Source organism: Salvelinus sp. IW2-2015, linkage group LG5 (assembly GCF_002910315.2).
Source record: "Salvelinus sp. IW2-2015 linkage group LG5, ASM291031v2, whole genome shotgun sequence".
Lineage (NCBI taxonomy): Eukaryota > Metazoa > Chordata > Actinopteri > Salmoniformes > Salmonidae > Salvelinus > Salvelinus sp. IW2-2015.
The window spans coordinates 28194144-28214497 of record NC_036844.1 but is presented as its reverse complement, the minus strand read 5'-3'; the positions used below and the strand labels follow the sequence as shown (position 1 = coordinate 28214497).

General features: G+C 42.2%; 2 protein-coding genes across 6 annotated transcripts; both read left to right on the top strand.

The window, feature by feature from the left end:
- Positions 1–1170: 1170 nt before the first annotated feature.
- LOC111964183 (steroid hormone receptor ERR1) lies at positions 1171–13586 on the top strand. Of its 3 annotated transcripts, XM_023987959.2 has the most exons (9): positions 1171–1659; positions 1768–1826; positions 4007–4130; positions 7661–8044; positions 8211–8327; positions 8541–8654; positions 8873–9040; positions 9271–9540; positions 10129–13586. In XM_023987959.2, exons 4-9 carry the CDS (start codon positions 7666–7668, stop codon positions 10380–10382), a joined length of 1302 nt encoding a protein of 433 aa, XP_023843727.1. In that variant the 5' UTR covers positions 1171–1659; positions 1768–1826; positions 4007–4130; positions 7661–7665; the 3' UTR covers positions 10383–13586. The 3 variants fall into 3 exon arrangements, with proteins under 3 accessions (XP_023843727.1, XP_023843726.1, XP_023843728.1); XM_023987958.2 differs by lacking the exon at positions 1768–1826; XM_023987960.2 differs by lacking the exons at positions 1171–1659; positions 1768–1826; positions 4007–4130 and adding an exon at positions 4535–4732.
- Positions 13587–14316: 730 nt separating this feature from the next.
- LOC111964185 (mannose-P-dolichol utilization defect 1 protein) lies at positions 14317–19199 on the top strand. Of its 3 annotated transcripts, none has more exons than XM_023987963.2 (7): positions 14317–14519; positions 14811–14876; positions 15059–15191; positions 15358–15409; positions 15741–15791; positions 18192–18302; positions 18533–19199. In XM_023987963.2, the coding sequence occupies exons 1-7, from the start codon at positions 14405–14407 to the stop codon at positions 18653–18655; spliced, it is 651 nt and encodes a 216-aa protein (XP_023843731.1). In that variant the 5' UTR covers positions 14317–14404; the 3' UTR covers positions 18656–19199. The 3 variants fall into 3 exon arrangements, with proteins under 3 accessions (XP_023843731.1, XP_023843729.1, XP_023843730.1); XM_023987961.2 differs by having other exon boundaries at positions 15324–15409; positions 15673–15791; XM_023987962.2 differs by lacking the exon at positions 14811–14876 and having other exon boundaries at positions 15324–15409; positions 15673–15791.
- The last annotated feature ends 1155 nt before the right edge of the window (positions 19200–20354 follow it).

Below are 20354 nucleotides of genomic sequence, written 5' to 3'. Positions count from 1 at the left end.
TGGAACATATTTCTATTATAGGAGACTACCGCATGTGGTCTTCCTCATGCTAAGCTATTTTAACAAATATACTACTTAGATAATTCCAGTTGCCAACTGTTCTGTGTTTTAAAATGAATTTTCCGCGGACAGGGGAAATGGGTTGTCGGCTCTTTTCCATGACTGCTATAGCATTGCACGAGCTCCTCTCCATAGCACTGCATGCGCACCCCTCTCCCTTCCTCTATCGATGCCAGCTGTTATAGTCAAGTTAACAAGCGGATTCTAGACTTCGGTTTTTCCTCTTCTCATCTCGTTGCAGTCGTCCACTGACCCCCACTTCCTTGGCATCGATCCAAAACTCCGCGTACCAGCTGACGAGTGTTGCCTACGTAGCGCAGTGAGCCGGGTCAGAGTCACAAGACCGAGTCGACTGAGCTCGGTTGCAAACATTTTCCATGCCATCTAAAGCTATGTTTACTATGGTGTCGTTTGATCCATTGGGGGACATGAATTCCATCGCATTACAGACATGTACGAATAGAATGTATTTTGCAAATTGGCCCATAATTAACTGGTTATTGTTAATTAGGAACTCAGGTATGACAGGACTAGGAAATAGTGCAGAATTTATATTGTGAAGCTATTTGGATTGCATAATCAAATTTGGATTGCATAATCATATAGCTGTTTCTGAAATGGAGTAGGCTAGGCCTAGACCAACAAATTATCAAACTGCATAAGCAATCCAAAAAGCAGCCTTTATGGAAGTTAGTAGGCCTAACTTAATTGGCCTTCCTGGTAAAATAAAAAATGTAATAAAGATCACCTATTATTGGTCCAACTATTTATAATAGGCTGGGTCTACTGTAAATTATTGAAATCCATGAACCTGTAAAACGAATTATGGCATATTACTGATTGGCATTGGAGTTTAGAGGCAGCACATAGCCTATTCGATGCAATAATAAACCAGGCACTCTTACTGCGCTTTCTGTATGTTGGTAGTGAGCATGATCTACATACCATAGGTAATGATCACGACAGGTTTTTTTTCTATATGCGATGTATAAAATCTAAAACAGTGAGGCTACAGGCAGACGCTAGACTACAGTAGGTCATTTTTTCATTGTTGCAACGCAGATGACGCTGATGGAACGAGGCTGGATTGGAGGGCGCGCACGGACGTAACGGAGACACCGCAGACGCAAATTGAGAGAGGGAGGAGAATGGACAAGGGATAGGCTATACGTAACTAAAACCTCAGTTGTAGCAGCGAGGATAATCTACAACCTCCAGTAACATCAATATGCAGGACCAGGCCTGATAAGAGAATAGCCTATGGATTAAATACCACATTTGGTTGACCATTTTTTATCAGCGGCAATCAGTTTTTCGACGCTGTGTCCCTTGATACATTGTCGCAGCAGTTTCTATTTTCAAGCAATCATTTTAGAAAGAATTTGCGCTACGACGACTGATCGCAACTCAGATCCTACAATTTAAACATAAATAAACGTTATAGGCTATTATTTTGGCCACGAGCTGCATCCACTCTTGTGGCAATGTCGAAAACCCGGTGAGTATAACCGTGGCTTGTAGTGGAGTTCTCTGTGGCTTCCGTAGCTACAGTACTGCCTGGTTTGAGACCTCTTTCCTGCGATGTTCACACAAATACAAGTAAGTGCTTGATAATGGTCAACATTGTAAATCTGTCAAAATATAGGCCTATTGTAGTCTGTATTCCGTCTGAATCATTTGCACGCGCGGTTCCTCTCTATTCTGCAGCTGATTAACTTTGCATGACCACGTTATTGAAGGGGGACGCACGAACGATAATTGTAATGGTGAGTTGCTGTAATAATAAAATACCGAATGCTTTGGCATGTGTGTTGTGTCACTGGGACATCATGACTGACCCAAAGAGTTAGGTCAATCCCCTCTAACCTACATCAAGCTATAGCTTTACCCTCACTCATCAGCGCAATGTAGTTACCTACACATTTTCATATAGGCTTTTATTAATCCAAACAGATTGCAGGCATTTATTAATCCAAACAGATTGGTATGAAATAGAACCAAATAAATTATCCTTACTGTAGCATTTGGTCTGCAGTGGACTAGTTCTTGTTTCTGGACTTTGGCTACCACAGTTAAGTCATACATTATACATATATATATTTACCATTTAGCAGACAGACACTCATTCAGAGTGATTTACAGGAGCAATTAGGGTTAAGTGTATTGCTCAAGGGCACATCAACAGATTTTTGATGTAGTCGGCTCAGAGATTCAAACCAGCAACCTTCCGGTTACTGGCCAAAAGTGTTTAACCGCTAGGCTACCTGCCACTCTTATCTCTCCAGGTAAAGGCCTGACCAATAGTCTTTGATGGCATACTGAGTGACAACCATAATTTAAAGAGACTTTTATGCTTTATGAACTCAGTTTAAACACTCACACAGTCCAGTTTCTCAACTGCTGTTCAGATAGTACATTTCATCATCAGAATGCAGGTGAATAGTCTCCCAAGGGAATAACCTGTGCAAACTATGACCCTCCAGGAGCAGGATTGAGATTCCTGATCTTAAGAAGCCATAATCCAGTTTTGCAATTAACCTTTCACCGGTCTGAGATCAGTTGGCAAGGTCACCTCTGCTGCTCTCACTGTCTCTCCACAGTGCTGCATGCAAAGCTTTCAAATTAAACTTTAGATATCCTCAGTTCTTTACACAGAAACACCAATTGTGCTCTAACAGTTCTTAACCTGAGATAAGGAACATTTACAGAGATAGTTAACTAAAAACAAATACTGGTATCAGACAAAGGAAGTAGACAGAATTGGGTCTTTTGTTGATGCTGTTACTGTTGAGTTTGAAGTGTCAATTGTCAAGATAGATTTTCTTGGCACCGAGCTCATCATGATGGTCATTCAAAGCCTTTTTTTATAATGTGCTAGATGTTGTAGAAGATGGTGCCTATCATCGTGCAGAACTTGTGTTAGTAAAAAGATGACACTATCTAGAAACAGTTTTAGACTCTCATTTGTCTGTCAGTTTTTGAGCTTCACTTCAGGTTAAACTATTTGTGATGCATGTGAACAATAGTTATGGTGCTGTATTTTCAACCTAAAATAGGAAAATGTATATGAATAATTATGCACTATTTTATACATAGGCATGTAAATCAGAGATTCTTTTCACTTTCCCCCTATAACATACCAATTAGTCATCTTATCCCCTAACATTTCTTCCAATATTTTTTTGTCCCCCATTCTTAAAACATTCATCCAACTTAAACATTTTCTGTGTGCTTGTGTCTGAGTGAGGCCGAATTGCAGTTACTCTATCTGTCCTTCAAGCTTTCCTGTGACTTTGACCTTTGGAATGTGTCACAGAGGGAGAGTTGGGGGAGGGGTGGTTGGGTGTAGTGTGCAGAAACGTGTGTATGTGTGCTTGTGTGGGAATGAGAAAAGTGACTGCAATGATCTAAATTGTGCCTGTGAGAAAGACAAAGAAATGGTTTCCCCCTCTGTCAGCAATTTCTACCAAATGGTGTTGATGAAAATAACAGGACACAGTGTATGATAGACAGTCACTCAGTCATTTGATGCAATTTGGTTTAGAGATAGGGAGTAGTTTAGTAGTTTTACAAAGCCTTGACAAATCTCTGTAAATCTCTCTCTCTCACACACACACACGTTTTGTTGGCTATACATTTCCAAACCCCAATAAGCTTGAAAACCTTAGACAGAGTGCTTAAAATATGATTGAACCTTATAACAAGACAATATATCAACATCTTCGGGCTTATGTTGGTTAAAGCAACCATTATGTTTGGTGTACTGTACATACTGTATGTACACATGTATGTGTGTGTGTGGGGAGGGGTTAAGATTTAGATAAAGTAACAATTGGGAGACCAAGATGAAATGTGTTTTGTCCCTGTCCTATGACATAATCTTGAACATGCACATAAAAATACATGACCTGAGAAGAAATCAGAAATGTTTTGTCTTCCCTCTTAGGTTTCCTGATAATCAGACTGTTCTACCCAGACCATAGCCACAATTCTAAACCAATAAAATAAAAAGTGAGTGGGTTTACCAGGAGAGGAGACGAATACGGCTTTACTGCAGCACAGCAACACAGGTAATTGCTTTGTCTTCTATATCTTTCAATCAAATCTTAACCACCAGTAATTATGGATGTTCAATAGTGATCTGATCTATTAATGTGGTTGTGAAGTTTGCTGAAACTATTTTAAGATATGGTCAAACTGATTGACTTTAAGCACTGACAAAGTGTAGGACTACATACACTCAGCCTGTGGAGGATATGCTTGATAAAAGTTTGAAGAGTTTAATGATTTCACAGATCAAAAAGTTGCCATTATTTGTCAAATTAAAGTTGTTATTTATGATGTGTTTGCTTTTTATAAAGACTTTTAGCTATGCTACTAAGGCATACTGTAGTAGGCTGGGGTAGACAGTAACCCATGTCTCAGTCTTTCATTGAATGACTATTACGTTGACTACTTCCTATTATGCATCAGACTTCCCATCTCCTCCTGTCTGAAAACCAACATTCGATTTCGACACGTTTGAGGATCATGACACGTTTTAGACGCGTTATAACATGTTAGCTACGTTGTGTAGCCTCAACAACACAAACCTGCGTGATAATATCGCCGAGGGAAAGCAAATACTTGGGGAACTAAAGCTACATTGAGGGAGATAGCTAGCTGGCTAGAGGTAAGTTAATGTCACCTGATGAGGAAAGCCAACAATACACATTGATTGCTAACGTTAGCTAGCTATAGTAACGTTACTAGTATATTTTCTTTAGGACTTCAATTTGGGATTACCTAGCTAGTTATCTAAATATACGTTTTAAATTCAGCTAGATAACTGAACATCCAACACAGATCTAGATAGGGAATATTAGCTGGAAGGCTAGCTCATTATATGTAAGAATGTGCAAACGCCACACATGGAACTTCACTTGCTATAACGGCTAACTGTGATACTGTCTAACGTTAGCTAGCTAGCTAAATTCCTTATAAAGTCAGGAAAAATAATAGGGACGTGGCATTCCTTTTCTTATTATCTACACCTTTTCCTTTACCTGACCAACCTGCCTCTCACCGTCCCACGAATGGCTTTGCCCGAATTAAAGTACACAAAAAAATAGTTAGTAAATGCATAGCTGCTAACACAGCTAGCTAGCTAACTCACATGCACTGCACATTTTATTGAATATTGCGGGGGCTTCTTCCGGTTGTCTCTTTGAGTTCAGCGAGGGTGACAGATTATATTGTGAAGGCTCATTCTGACAAATAGGCGTGAAGACCTCAGCATTTGTCAGATCATTGTCAGATAATTGAAATCTCTGTTTTACCACTTCATTTTATCACTCTTGAATATGTTAATTTCTTAAAAGTCATGAGAGTATTATTTACCGGGTGGGATCATCATTATCAGAACATTGTAATTATTGAATAGCTTCACAAATAATAAATGGTCATCTATGCCAAAGATGGGAGCTAGAACAGGGTGTGAAATTCTTGGCATGGATATATTTTACTAGAAAGCATCTGTGCCTGTGTCTCTCCCTCCTTTGCAGTTGGACTGTAACTCCTGTTACAAATAGTAGAGAGGTGGGGTTGGGGCCAGGGTAGTAATGTCATAGTTGACGTGTTACGTAAAGGCGTAAAGATTACAGGCCATAGTGAATGGTGTGTGAGAAGCATTTGGCCACTGGACCAACCAAAGTACATTGGCCCACATTGCAACACCTCCTGCTGATCTGTGGAAAGGAGGAGAAGGGTAGGACCAGTGGCCTACAGTGTAGAGTTCAGAGACAGGATCCCCGTTTTACACAATCCCTGTCTGTGTGCTGTGTGCTGTCACAATCCCAGAATCTCTTTAAGTAACATTTTTGCATTGCATTTTGAAAGTGTTCTCTTTCTTCAGTTGTTCAGATGATTGAGTGATAATCGGCCATGCACAACTGTCTCTAATGCTGTTTGTAGGTTCAGTGCGTCATAATGGAGAGTGTTGGGAGTGTCGTCCATCTCCTTACTGGGATTCCTTATGGGGTTAAGGGATTGCTGCTACTCTGCTCTGGATTAATGACCCTAATCTGGAGAGGTCAGAGTAGGTTGGAGCTGGGATTATGGTCTCTCTCACATCCCTTAGCATTTTAGCACTCAAATACGGTACATAAGGTACTCTCACACGCATGCATGCTTGAACACGCTCTCCCTTCCCCTTCTCTGTCTCCATCTCGCTCGCCTATTTCTCTCTCTCTCTCTCTCTCTCGTAATTCAAAATATCCCATTATTGTTATGTCAAATTATTCTCTGCTGGTGTGCAGCCATTTGTCTTATAGGCTACTAGTTGTTGCATATTTATGAGGCAATAGGTACCCACACTGCAGTAGGGCTGGGAATCGCCAGGGACCCCACGATACGATATCACAATACTTAGGTGCCGATACGATATGTATTGCGATTTCCACGATTCTATATTTATTGCGATTCAATATTGCGATTTCATGTTCCAAATATGTCTACTGCTGAGAGCATGAGAGCATGAGAACATTAGTTTTGATCAGTCATTGAAATAAAGGTGTTGAAAACATGTTGGCTCACTATTTAAAAAGAAGATGGAGAACAAGCTAAATTAGGAAAAATACCAGAGTTTTGCCGCAGATGCAGCCAACCAGCTCTAGCTAACATACTTTGACTCCAATGTAATATTGTCCAAATTGATATTACGATATGTAACTGTCGTTGTTTTTCCTCCCATCGCCTAGCAAGAATGATGCAATGTTTAGCGATAAGGAGGAGACTCCACCCAAAGTGGGGTATGATTACCACCACGGGGGAAGCCATGTCTTTGTCTGAATTACAGCTGAATCGACCCTTTGGGAAGAATTCAACTTGGTTAAGCTTTTCTAGTGTCCGTGAGTTATTTACTCTGAAAATTAGAACCTAACAGTTGGCGTTGTCGGCAGGATTCATCATGATTTTTTATCAAACCAAAGAGTCCAGATCAGTTGTAATTCAGACAAAGGCATGGCTTCCCCCGTGGTGGTATTCATACCCCACTTTGGGTGGAGTCTCCTCATTATCGCTAAACATTGCATAATTATTGCTAAGCAGGGAACTAAGTGATATGAGCCTTCAACGGTTTCTCCCCTTATCAGTACTGTCACATGCGATTGTTTTCCCTGCGCTCAGCCCCTCCCAAACTTCGTTATGGCACCCCTCATGTCTCTTTTGTAACTAATGTTCCTATACTTCTGAGTATAACAGTGTTCCAAGTTTAACCTCGAATCCAACACTGTGAAAGCCTACAGTTTGTTTTTGCTTTTAATAAGGGAAAAGGAGGCATATTGCAGTGTGTATTATGTTCAGTCTTTGCAGCTCTCTGTTGATGCTTGTCAGTCAACCCAAAGGTGTCTTCGCCGTGACTTGTCAGATGTCAAGCGAGTAATATAATTCAGCATTGAGGGAACAGCTTTGATTATTTTTATGTTGTCTCCTTATGATGGTCCTGGTTGTCTGGAGGGGTGTATTGATACTAACATGTAATGAAAAGGTGACTCAGAAATGGATGTGTGACAGTCTAATACCTCTGTCTCACACCCCCTATCTTTCTCCCCTCTGTCTGCAGTGATCATGTCTTCAAGGGAGCGTCGGTCAGACCTGTACATCAAGGCAGAGCCCAGCAGTCCAGAGGGAGGTGGAGGAGGCCGGGCCAGCCCAGGGGGAGCCTCCTCAGACTCCTCCCAGAGTGGTGGAGGTGGGACAAGAGGAGACGGGGTTGGGCGCTACTCACCCCCTCTGTACACACCGGCCCTGCGGTGCCACTTCAAGGAGGAGGGTGGTGATGGGGCGGAGGAGGGATCCACAGGTAGCGGAGGAGGGCGGTGCAAGTATGCCCTGAGCACACTTCCCAAGAGACTGTGTTTAGTGTGTGGAGATGTAGGATCTGGCTACCACTACGGTGTAGCCTCGTGTGAAGCCTGCAAGGCCTTCTTCAAGAGAACCATCCAGGGTAAGGATGTGGGTGAAGTTGAGTGTGTGTCTTGTGCGTTTTTGCAATCCAGTATAATGAATGAAATGGGATAGACCTTGATTGCTTTGACAGAAGTCTCATATCGCTATTGTTTGTTTATTCTCCTTCTCTCTGTCCTTCTTTCCACCTCCTTGCCTTACCTAAGGTAACATTGAATATAGCTGTCCGGCGTCAAACGAATGTGAGATCACCAAGAGGCGCAGAAAGGCTTGCCAGGCGTGCCGCTTCACCAAGTGCCTTAAAGTAGGCATGCTAAAAGAGGGTGAGTGTATGACCCAGAGCCCTTAACTGGTGGTCTGGACTGGTCTGGTCTGGAGACACTGTTTGATGCAGTGTGGAAAGTAGTTATTTGATTAAGATCTGCCTTTTTTTAATCTCCATACTTCCCCAAACAAAGGGAGTTTGTTTGTCTCTTTTTCTCTCTCTCACTCTCCTTATCACTTTCTATTCATTGTCGTGGTGTTGTGTGTTGCAGGAGTCCGTCTGGACCGGGTCAGAGGAGGGAGACAGAAGTATAAAAGGCGTCCAGAGGTGGAGAATGCGACCTACCAGAGTACCCCTCTACCGCTTAGGAAGGAAGGGGAAAAAGGTAGGAGATTGTTCAGGAGACATTTTCAGAGTTTGTTAAGAAACACTCTTAACTGTGCAGTCTGTTTTTCCAGAGACCCTTCATTTCTGTAACATCATGGAACTCTTTCCACATAAGGATGAGTTTAGATTAACATAGTGCCTTTGTTCTTTGTTTTATGGTAAATGTAACATCAGTTGTGCCATGACCTTTGCTTTCTGTTTGTGTGCGTGACCCAGGCTCCTCCAACATCATCGTGTCCCACCTCCTGGTGGCAGAGCCAGAGAAACTGTTTGCCATGCCTGACCCCCTGCAGCCTGATACGGCTCAGCGCACACTCACCACCCTCTGTGACCTCGCCGACCGCGAACTGGTCGTCATCATCGGCTGGGCCAAACACATCCCCGGTAAGGGGGGCAGGGAAGAGGGATTGGTGGGGAGGGAGATCGGCATGGGAAGAGAATGGCGGAAAGTATGGAAAGTAAGGTGAAATAAGTTAGTGGGAACTAGCCCTCAACTCTTATCAGTAGCCCTGCAGTGGTTCACTATGCCATGATCAGGGACTAGAATGCTGTCTCGTTGTATCAGCTTTTTGCCTAGTGATTGATCAGTCAGTCTACCCTGTCCCCCCCTGTAGGCTTCCTGTCGCTGTCGCTGGCAGACCAGATGTCGGTGCTGCAGTCCGTATGGTTGGAGGTGCTGGTGCTGGGTGTGGCCTTCCGCTCCCTGGGCTGTGAGGATGAGGTAGTGTTCGCTGAGGACTTTGTCCTTGACGAGGAGATGTCCCGCGTGGCTGGACTGACAGAGCTCAACGCAGCCATCAGCCAGCTGGCCCGACGCTTCCGCTCCCTGCAGCTGGACCGGGAGGAGTTTGTCATGCTCAAAGCCATCGCACTCACCAACTCCGGTAAACTAGCTATACAAAAGTATAATCCTAGAATACCTTTACAATCAGCATTATGTGGAGTGTCACAACATGAAAATGTGATGAAAGCAGTAGGTGAGACTGAAATACCGAACCCTCCATATGTACAATTAGTTGCTAATATGACGACATGCTTTATTTGAAGCACTATTCCACTTTCAGTTTCGTTAAGCAACAGTTTATGTCCAACTGTTTATTTAAAAGAAAATACAACTCAAGAAATCAGAGAAGACAGATTAGTAAAGATCTGTGTCATAGTCTCCATTTTTGAGGAGATTGTTGATGAAAATAACTTCAGCCCTGAGGGACTGACAGACAATTACTGTAAACAGAAGATTCACCCCCACGGTCTGCTTAACCCACAAAGGCACTATTTGTTATGCAAATACAAAGATGGTCATTAGTCTGGACTGGTGTGTTCTGTTCCTTAATCATCCACATTCTCTGACAAACACAATCTTACAAAACCATCTCTCCAAAAGATAAAATAAATCATTTAGAAAAAAACACCAAACACCCTCTTCCCCCACTGATATACAGTCTGACCATGCTCCCCCTTTCCCGTGCCAGACTCTGTGTACATAGAGGACATGGAGGCGGTGCAGAAGCTGAGGGACCTCCTCCACCAGACCCTGTTGGAGATGGAGTGCCAGCGACATCCCGAGGACCCCCAGCGGGTGGGGCGCCTCCTCCTCACCCTCCCCCTCCTCCGCCAGACAGCTGGTCGCGCCCTCACCACCTTCTACAGCATCAAGACCCGAGGCGGCGTGCCCATGCACAAACTCTTCCTAGAGATGCTGGAAGCCATGATGGACTCGCCCTAGAGAGAAGGGAGGATGAGGAGAAGCCAAGGAGAGCGGATGCAAGGGCACGATGAGAGACGGGCAATCTGCAGAGTGAATGGCTGGCTGCTGTGAACGGAGAGGTTTGTCTTAGATTTTGACCATGAAGAATGTGGAGATAATCTCTGGCCTCTTCAGAGATTCAAAATGGTGTTAAAAAAATGGAGAAAACATGTATACATGTTGTAGATGCCCTCAGTGGAGGTTGATGGTGGAGTTTAACTCCTTAATACCTGACTGCCAAACTTCATTGAAAGAGTCCAAGACATAGTCAGTTTGATTGTCAGAATCATATTAGATTTCCAGTATCACTAAGGTTTTTCATTTGTAGCACTGGGCACAGACGTCAATTCAATGTCTATTCCATGTTGGTTCAATGTAATTTCAACCAGTGTGTGTGCCCAGTGGGTAAGCTTCACATCATAAACTACTGAAGGACTGCAGTTAGATATCTAAGACCAGACTGTAACCTTGTGGCTGAGTCTTGATTGTGAAAAATGCAATATCTCCCTCCACACAAAAGCCATACTAAAATACCAGGCAAAGAAACAACCATTTACAAAGACTGCAGTATAGGGTCAGACCAACATGCACCCATAAGAGTAGTAGGTTAGTCTACATACACAGACGCACAGTCTTACAATTTACTCATAGGAATTACTTGCAATATTTTTAAAGCAATACAATACTTTACATACAAAAAAGTTGCAGACAAAATAAAATAATAGTGGTAACTGGTTAGGCAATGACTGGCTATACGTATAGGCCTAGGTGGCAGGGTGGGTGTGGAAAAACAGCTTATAAAAGGCTGTGCAAATGGTTATTAGTCCAAGAAAAGGGAATATGATGATTGTCAACAAAGTGTTGAAGTGTCGCTGTACTTGGAAGTTGTTTGATTTTATTTATACTGTAAGTAGTCCCAATAGGCATACAAAAAAATGAATTATGCGCAAGCCTTTGTGTGAGTGTATGTGAGAGAGAGAAGGTGCGCTGTCATTTTGCAGTGTTGGCACCACACTGAAGCGGCAAGATCAGGGGAAAAAGCAACTGTTCTACTTTCTTGGTCAGCCTGGCCATAACAGAGTGAATAAAGAAGATTGGGTCAGAGGGGAACTACAATGGCTCCTGAGCATGTTTTCATTGGATGCTTGATTCTCCAGATCTCTTCACTGGTCCTCTCCAACCCCTCTGATTCAGATGGAATGTGCTGTTTAAAACCATTAGTTTGATTAACTGACTGCCATTATTAGTGATCAAATCGGTTTGGGGCTAAAATTAGGAATTTAAACAGTTTTTTATATATATATATATATATATATATATGAGGTGTCGTTTCAGCGGAACAGTTTGCTTCTCCTCTTGCAGCCGCTGAAAGACTGAAGAAAGGGACTTCTGTTGTTTTGACCTGGAGGTCTTCGTACTGTGTATGACCTTTGAACTGCAAGCCTAATAGTGCCCAAATGGGGTTTAGAGCAACATGAAATGCAACACATTCAGCCTCATATGGGAATCTACAGCCACTCTGACTGAGACCCTCCTTTTAATCCTTCTCATAGTTTCTATTTGTCTGTTTACTCTGTTTTATGGGCTTGATTGGTGATATACATGTATCTATTCAGAGCTCTTACAGTTTCTGTAAGCTACAGTGTCTGTAAGCTACCAGAAATGGCAAAATGTAAAGGGCCTGGACTGTTGGTCTTTTGGCCACTTGTTGAGGAAGAATTTGATTGTAAATCAATCAGAGCAGCAAAATGCTAATTCAGTCTACAATGTCATAACATTTCTAGTAATACAGCACCCAACATGTATGATGTAGACTCTAAACCATACATGTTGGGTGCTGTATTACTAGAAATAAGTTATGACTGTGTATTTTCACTGTTGAGAACTTTAGCGCATGGCAAAAAAGCCCATGAGAGCTGAATCCAGTAAATGTGGTAGTCCCTGACATGAATGATGGGATAGATTCAACTAATTGCCACTGTTAATTGAAATTCATACTTGAGTATCTGTTTTTTTCTACAGGATTTTAATCTTGAGTTTAGATTGTTACGCTTGGAAAGTTTGGTACTAAAATAAGACTGTTAAACTCTGAAAGTTTGGTACTGAAATACCTGAATAAGGCAATCCATTGTGAATGTTATGTGTTTCAAATTCATTACTGAAATAGATTTTTTCTTCTGATAATGCATTGAAGAAAACCCATTTTCTTTAGTATGTTAATTCAACCATGTTGAATTAACATACTCTCCTCTCAATTACCCCACCTAGTTGTGAGAGGAGATTTTGCAGTCTGGAAACTCCCAAACAAATGTTCGAGATTTAGTTCTGTTCTTCGTGGCTGTGGATGTTTCTTCGTGGCTGTGGATGTTTGCGTTTGATGACCATTTGTGGCTCCATTATTGTAATTCAGGTTTTTAAATTAAAAAGTAACACCAGGCGACAATTGTTTCAACTGTACTATATCTTGCTGTCTGATTTGTTATGTGTTCTATCATAATTTTTGTATTTTGTTTCTCAAAGACTGAATAAAAAAAAAAAAATGTGTACAGTTTAATAAAGTTCATGTTTGTGTCAATATTAACTCTAATATAATAATACAAAGGTAGTGTTTTCATAGAGATACGAAATATGTAATGCCACTTTGTCTGTCATATATAGGTATGGTTGGTGGGGGGGATTTAGACTATCACAATGTAGAGGATGTAAAGTCATTGCTAGTTGTTAGTATGTTTGTGTACATTGACGTAAATGAGCAATACAAGAAATTACCAAAACTCAGTTTCACATTTCCTTGTATAGTCACATAATGTAAATTAAACATCAACAGTAATAAAAATAATTAATAGTAGTACTAAAGCTTATAATATGGAAAAATTCTAATCAATATTTGTATTTAAAAAAAATACTGTATTTAAAATATTAAATTCTATTTTTCACTCAATTTGCTGATGTTTGTTGATACTCGTTTAATTTTTTTGTGTGGGTTTAAGTCTAATGGCTGTGAATGTCTGTGTTTGTATTGTTTTTCAGTAAGCTACAATGGTTAATTTGATGTGACTGTCTAAACAAAATGTTCATAATTAAATCACTGTGAAGACAAATGCTACACTGCAGGAAACAAGGGGTCAATATAAATATTGTAGGTGCTTTGTGTTTTGTAATAAATTAGCAGACACCATCACATATCATTGGTCTCGTACGTCTTCTGTCATGAACTGTTTGTTAGAATGTTTGTCTGTCTGCTGCTGTCTTGTTTCCCAATCATGTTAAACAATATTTCCTGTCCTGCTCACCAAAGGTTCATGGGTCAGATATAACCAAAGATATCCTATTACATTAGTTATAATATGTAAGTCTATGGACATAACTGCATAATGCAGATTCTCAGCAAACATGTACCCCTCTGCAGAGGTACAATATCATATCAGATTTCATTAAGAACCCCAATTTGAAAGACATTAGTCAGTTTGTGAACTTTTTGTATTTAGAACTATCTCCCATACTAACAGTTTACCATCAACACTTTAGACATGTATCCTGCATAGCCTCATGCACAGTGATCTCTATGACTTAGGGCTATAGCTCAGTCCACCATTTACAGAAGGAGGCACATTATCTATATGGTCAATGGGCTTGAACCTGGGTCATCTGTGGAAGATGACATTAACCCTCTTCAGCTAAAAACCTAGGCATTTTTTTAATTAAATAAAAACAGCACATTATCTGCCAAACTCTTGCCTCCGTCATTGACACCAATGGAACCTAAAGATGTGCTCTGGTCTCTCGGTTTTGATTGGTTGGATCAGAGAGGATCTTGCTAAAACTGTCTTCTCATTGGACACTGGAAAAAGTGCAACAGCTTTTGCTTCCCGTTTGCAGCGCTTTAATGACATTAGTTCCGCATTATACTTGGCAAGGATGTTTGGGAAGGCTCTTTGGGGAACTGCATGTTTCCCTAAAATCAGTGGGAAAACTTTCCAAGGGCACACAATTGTAGAACGATGGACACGTCGGAGTTGGAGGAATTGCTGTCTCCAACTAAAGAGTTTCTACTCACATACTTTTTGCCAGAGAAATGTTACAACTACTTTTTTGTCGACTTAAACTTTCTCCACGGTGAGGTTCGCTGTCCTGTTGGTCTGGAAAAGATGTGCTGCTGACGTGATACTCATTTCAGATTTGTTATTTAGAGATGCTTACGTAGAGTAAAGCTGAGGAAGTTGTTGCATGCGTGATTGTTAAAGTTTTACAATGTTTCAGCACCTTTTGTATACAGTGTTTTTATAAGCCTTGCCGAAGGTCTTGTAAAGCCTACAGTAGATAGTTTCTAGTATTTTAACAAGTCCTCCACCCCAGATGTTCATATGGTTTAGGTGGTCTGACAATACTTTTTTTGGGTAATAATAGTGCCATGCTGGAAGATAGTTCTGAGCAAAACTGTGGGAGTGTGGATCATTCTTGGGACTGTGATGGGTGAGAAACCTCTCTCTGTCTTCGACTGCTCTCACACATTATGCAAGGATTAATAATCGGGAAACCTCTGTTACGCAGAGGATCTATATCTAAATATCTCTTTGTCTGTTGCTATGCCTTTTTGCTTTTCCCCCTCTCTCATATGCCCTTCCCTCTCCTCCACCTGTCGGTCTGCCAAACAGCGCAGCTCCCTCAGCTGTGGAAGGTACTGAGGGCCAGGAGTGCATCAGGGATCAGCTGGTGGTCTGTCCTACTGCAGGTCTATGCCATCACAGGTCCTGTGGTCTACTGTATCACCAACAACGTTCCCCTTGAGTATGATCAATTCATATTTTTATTACACACTCCTTTTTAACAAAAGTGATTTACACTAATCCAGTGATGAGCGCAAACCAGTGAATTGGACAAAGCCTGTTATTGACAACATTTGTGTGTCTGTCTGCACAGAGCTTGGTCAGAGAGACTGTTCATGTTTATGCAGGGTTTGGCCATGGGCTTCCTCATCCAACACTACAGTGGTAACACCCTCAAAGGTTTGACCACTCCTCTCTGTGTATACTTGTGCTTCCAATGTGCCTGAGTCCGTGCCTATAGATTCCTTTTACATCAATACTCACAATAGTGGCGAGATTAAATGTTTTTAACACGTTGATTAGCTACTGTTTGGTAAGTCACCATCCCATTGGTAAAATGAGCAAATTAGGCAATGTTATGACAAAGTAGTTCAACAGTTCACAGGAATATGAGTGTATGTTCTGTACCAGGGCTGTGTCATAACTGTCCTTGTTTCCTGCAGGTATAGTATTCCTCTTGGCCTACGGTGGTGTTATGTTGCTCCTGACCTCTCGTCTGGTCCCTGAACAGGTCATCCCTGCGATGCAGGCCTCCAGCATGCTGGCTGTTGTTGCTAGCCGGGTATGATACCATACAATACTTTTATTTTCAATTTGCATGGAAATGTAATCAACTGCAAGGCTTATAGCAGTTAAGGTACAGTCAGCAGATGGTGTAGACGTGTTGGTTGTTCAGCAACAAAACTGACGCTTGTGAAACTATGGAGCAAAACAGACTGGGTTGGTTAAACTGTTGACAGCATGTAAACTATCATTTGTCTCAATGTTTATTGAAAACGAATACATTTGCACAATGAGCACAGGTCTCAAATACATAGTTACAGTTGTTGGTTAGCTAGCCATATTAGCATAGACATGACATCAGTCAAAACACCTCAAAACAAGACATGGTCTCAATAACAAGATACAAAGAGCTGAAAAAAGCCACCTACGATTATTTTTACATTTCATCTTAATGGGTGTCGGGGGCACTGTGATAGTTATTTAAGATACTTTTCAACGAGTTAGGGTTTCAGACGTTTTCGAAAGATGGGCAGGGACTCCATTGTCCTGACTTTAGGGGGAAGCTTGTTCCACCATTGGGGTGCCAGGACAGAGAAGAGCTTTGAGTGGGATCTGCCCTCCCGAAGGGGTGGGAGGGCCAAGAGACCAGAGGTTGCGGAACGGAGTGCTCGGATGGGATGTAGGTTTTGGCATAGCTTGACGGTAATGCTGTTCCTCTTGCTGCTCCGTAGGCAAGCACCAGGGTCTTGAAGATAATGTTTGCTTCGTCTGGAAGCCGGTGGAATGTGCAGAGGAGCGGGGAGTACTTAGGAAGGTTGAACACCAGGCACGCTGCGGCATTCAGGATAAGTTACAGGGGTTTGATGGCACAAGTGGGAAGCCCAGCCAACAGATTGCAGGAGTCTAGACGGGAGATGACAAGTGCCTGGATTAGGACCTGCACCGCTTCCTGTGTGAGGAAAGGTCGTACTCTACAGATGTTGTAGAGCATGAACCTGCAGGATCAAGTCACTGCTTTGATGTGTGCAGAGAATGATAGGGTGTTGGACAACAGTCCAGCGTCACCATAGGGTGCTGGACAACAGTCCAGCGTCACGCCAAGGTTCTTTGCACTCTGGGAGGGGGACACCGTGGAGTTGTCAACCGTGATGGAGAGGTCTTGGAGCGGGCAGGCCATCCCCGGGAGGAAGAGCATCTCTGTTTTTTCGAGCTTGAGGTGGTGAGCCGACATCCAAGCTGAGATATATGCCAGGTACACAGAGATATGTGTCGCCACCTGGGTGTCAGAAGGGGGGAAGGAGAAGAGTAGTTGAGTGTCATCCGCATAGCAGTTATTTATAGGAGAGACCATTTTAGGATATGACCGAGCTGAGTGACTTGGTGTAAAAGGAAACGTAAGGGCCTAGAACCGAGCCCTGGGGGACACCAGTAGTGAGAGCAGACACAGATCCTCTCCAAGACAGCTGGTAGGAGCGACCTGTCAGGTAGGAATGCAATCCAGGAGTGTGCAGAGCCTGAGATGCCTAACCCTGAGAGGGTGGAGAGGAGGATCTGATGGTTCACAGTGTCGAATGCAGCGGATAGATCTAGGAGGATGAGAACAGAGGAGAGAGAGTCAGCTTTGGCAGAGCCTCTGTGACACAGAGAAGAGCAGTCTCGGTTAAGTGACTCGTCTTGAAGCCTGACTGGTTAGTCAAGAAGATTGTTCTGAGAGAGATAACGAGAGAATTGGTCAGAGACGGCACGCTCAAGTGTTTTAGAAAGAAAATAAAGAAGGGATACAGGTCTGTAGTTTGACGTCAGAGGTGTCGAGTATTGGATTCTTAAGGAGAGGAGCGACTCTGGCCATCTTGAAGTCAGTTGGAACGCGGTCAGTGATGAGGGAAGTGAGGAATGGGAGAAGGTCTCCAGAGATGGAGGAGGGGATGGGGTCAAGTGGGCAGCTTGTTGGGAGGCCAGAGATCACTAGGCAGCTTCTTGTCATTGTTGCTAGCTACCTGGCCGTTAATTTCCGTGCCGCTGTCAGTCAACCCGTCTATAGGAGCAGAGGGGTATACTACAAAGCAGGATTAATGAGTTAGCCAGCTAACTTTGATAAACAAAGGTTGATCTTTTGGTCCATTTAAGAAAGCAACACTTAGATATGCGTTTTTGGTTGTTGAGTCAATTAGACCGTGTCCATTTTATGCTCATCTTTCAGAAAAAACATTATTTCAGAATAGTTCGCTGGCTAAGTCATTGATCTTGCTTTTTGTGTACCCCTCTGGCCGATGAGATAAGCATGCTTATCTCAAACTTCAGCAGGAGAAGTACAACATTGGATTAGTCTGCTGCTATCATTTAGGTCTTTGTCAATCGAGAGAAAAGAGAACTGCTTATGTTAGGTCATAATAAACATTTGCCTATATTGACTTGTACAGACTGACTGTTGATTGTTTTATGTTGGATGTTTGTCCAGGTGATCCAGGCAGGGACTAACTACTACCATGGCAACACGGGCCAGCTGTCAGCTCTGTCTGTGTTCCTGGTCTTCACTGGCTCCCTGGCTCTTATCTTCACCTCTCTACAGGTATAAAAAATTCTGTACCTTTACATTCCCTTTCAATGCCTCTTTGCATTCTACCCTGCCGTCTCATTTGACTTCTACCATCTCTTTTCCCTTGTCACTCCTCTGTTCCTCATCCTTCTCCTACATTATTCCCCTCTCATACCTTTCCTCCCTTATCCCCCTCTCATCCCTCCTCCCCTGGCCTTATCCCCCTCTCATCCCTCCTCCCCTGGCCTTATCCCTCTCTGTAGGAAACTGGAGACTGGAGCTCTGTCTCTACTGTGACCCATGTAGTGGCTGCCTGTCTCAGCTGCCTGCTCCTGACCCAGGTGGTTTGTTACAGGAATAGCCGTACTAAAGACAAGACAGAGTAGTGGTCAACCACAACTCAATCCAAGGACCCGCTGTTATAGTAAATGGGATACATTTTCTAGGTTATTTCAATCATTCTATTGTGTGTGTGTGTGTAGTATGGCAAAGTTTGTTAAATTTCAGGTCACATAATAAAATGTAATGCTCTATAAACTATATTACTATATAAATGGTATATATATTTGTACTTCCAGTAATTGCGTTGTTGCTCGGAGACCAAAGTGTACTGTGATTCTCATGCCTATCTTGAGGAAAGCTGCTGCAGAAGTGTAATATCTTCCCTTCTTATTGTGTCTTTTACAGATACATTTTTGCTTCTCCATTGGCTCATATATGGGGATTGGGTTATTGAATTTGTTCAATTTTGTTATTAATAAAACTTTTGAATATATTGTCATACAGCAGGCTCGTTCCACAAATAGAATGCCTTTTGAGTCCCTTTGATATTTTAAGTATAAATTGTGCACCAATATTACATTTGAATATGTCTGGTTTTATTATACAAGAAATCAGTTTAAAGAATAAAGACTTGCTAAAGTGCATGTTTTTCTGACTTTAAGGAGGATTTTATTCTACTCAACCCCTAAATTTCTCTTAAGATCATTCCAAAGCAGTAGTTATTTTGTTGCTTTGACAGTAATGTCTGAAGATTATTATTAAATTACGTCTGTTCCTCATTTTAAGGTCAACCCTGTTAACACGAACTGAAATCTTGTTTTAATCATAAACTATTGAAACTATTCCTTTTAAAATTGTTTCAAAAGTAACATTGGACATACAGTGGGGAGAACAAGTATTTGATACACTGCCGATTTTGCAGGTTTTCCTACTTACAAAGCATGTAGAGGTCTGTAATTTTTATCATAGGTACACTTCAACTGTGAGAGACAGAATCTAAAACAAATATCCAGAAAATCACATTCTATGATTTTTAAGTAATTAATCGCATAATAATTGCATGAAAAAAGTATTGATACATCAGAAAAGCCAGACATTAATATTTGTACAGAAACCTTTGTTGCAATTACAGAGATCATACATTCCTGTTCTTGACCAGTTGCACACACTGCAGCAGGGATTTTGGCCCACTCCTCCATACAGACCTTCTCCAGATCCTTCAGTTTGGGGCTGTCGCTGGGCAATACGGACTTTCAGCTCCCTCCAAGTTTTCTATTGGGTTCAGGTCTGGAGACTGCTAGCCACTCCAAGACCTTGAGATGCTTCTTTACGGAGCCACTCCTTGTGCCCTGGCTGTGTGCTTTCGGCGTATTGTCATGCTGGAAGACCCAAGCCACACCCATCTTCAATGCTCATTACTGTGGAAAGGAAGGTTGTTGCCAAACTCTCGGGATGCAATACATGCCCCATCCACGCTCCCCTTCAATCGGATCGGATCTTCGCTGCTCCCTCTGACCGAGAAAGACATCCCCAAAGAATATATGTTTCCACCTCCATGCTTCAGGGTTGAGATGGGTTCTTTGGGGTTGTACTCATCCTTCTCTTCCTCCAAACACGGCGAGATGGATATTAGACCAAAAAGCTATATTTTTGTCCTCATCAGACACATGACCTTCTCGCATATCCTCCTCTGGATCATCAGAGGGCCATTGCAAACTGCAGAAGGGCCTGGACATGCGCTGGCTAGACAGCGGGGACCTTGCGTGTGCTGCAGGATTTAATCCATGACGGCGACGAGTGTTA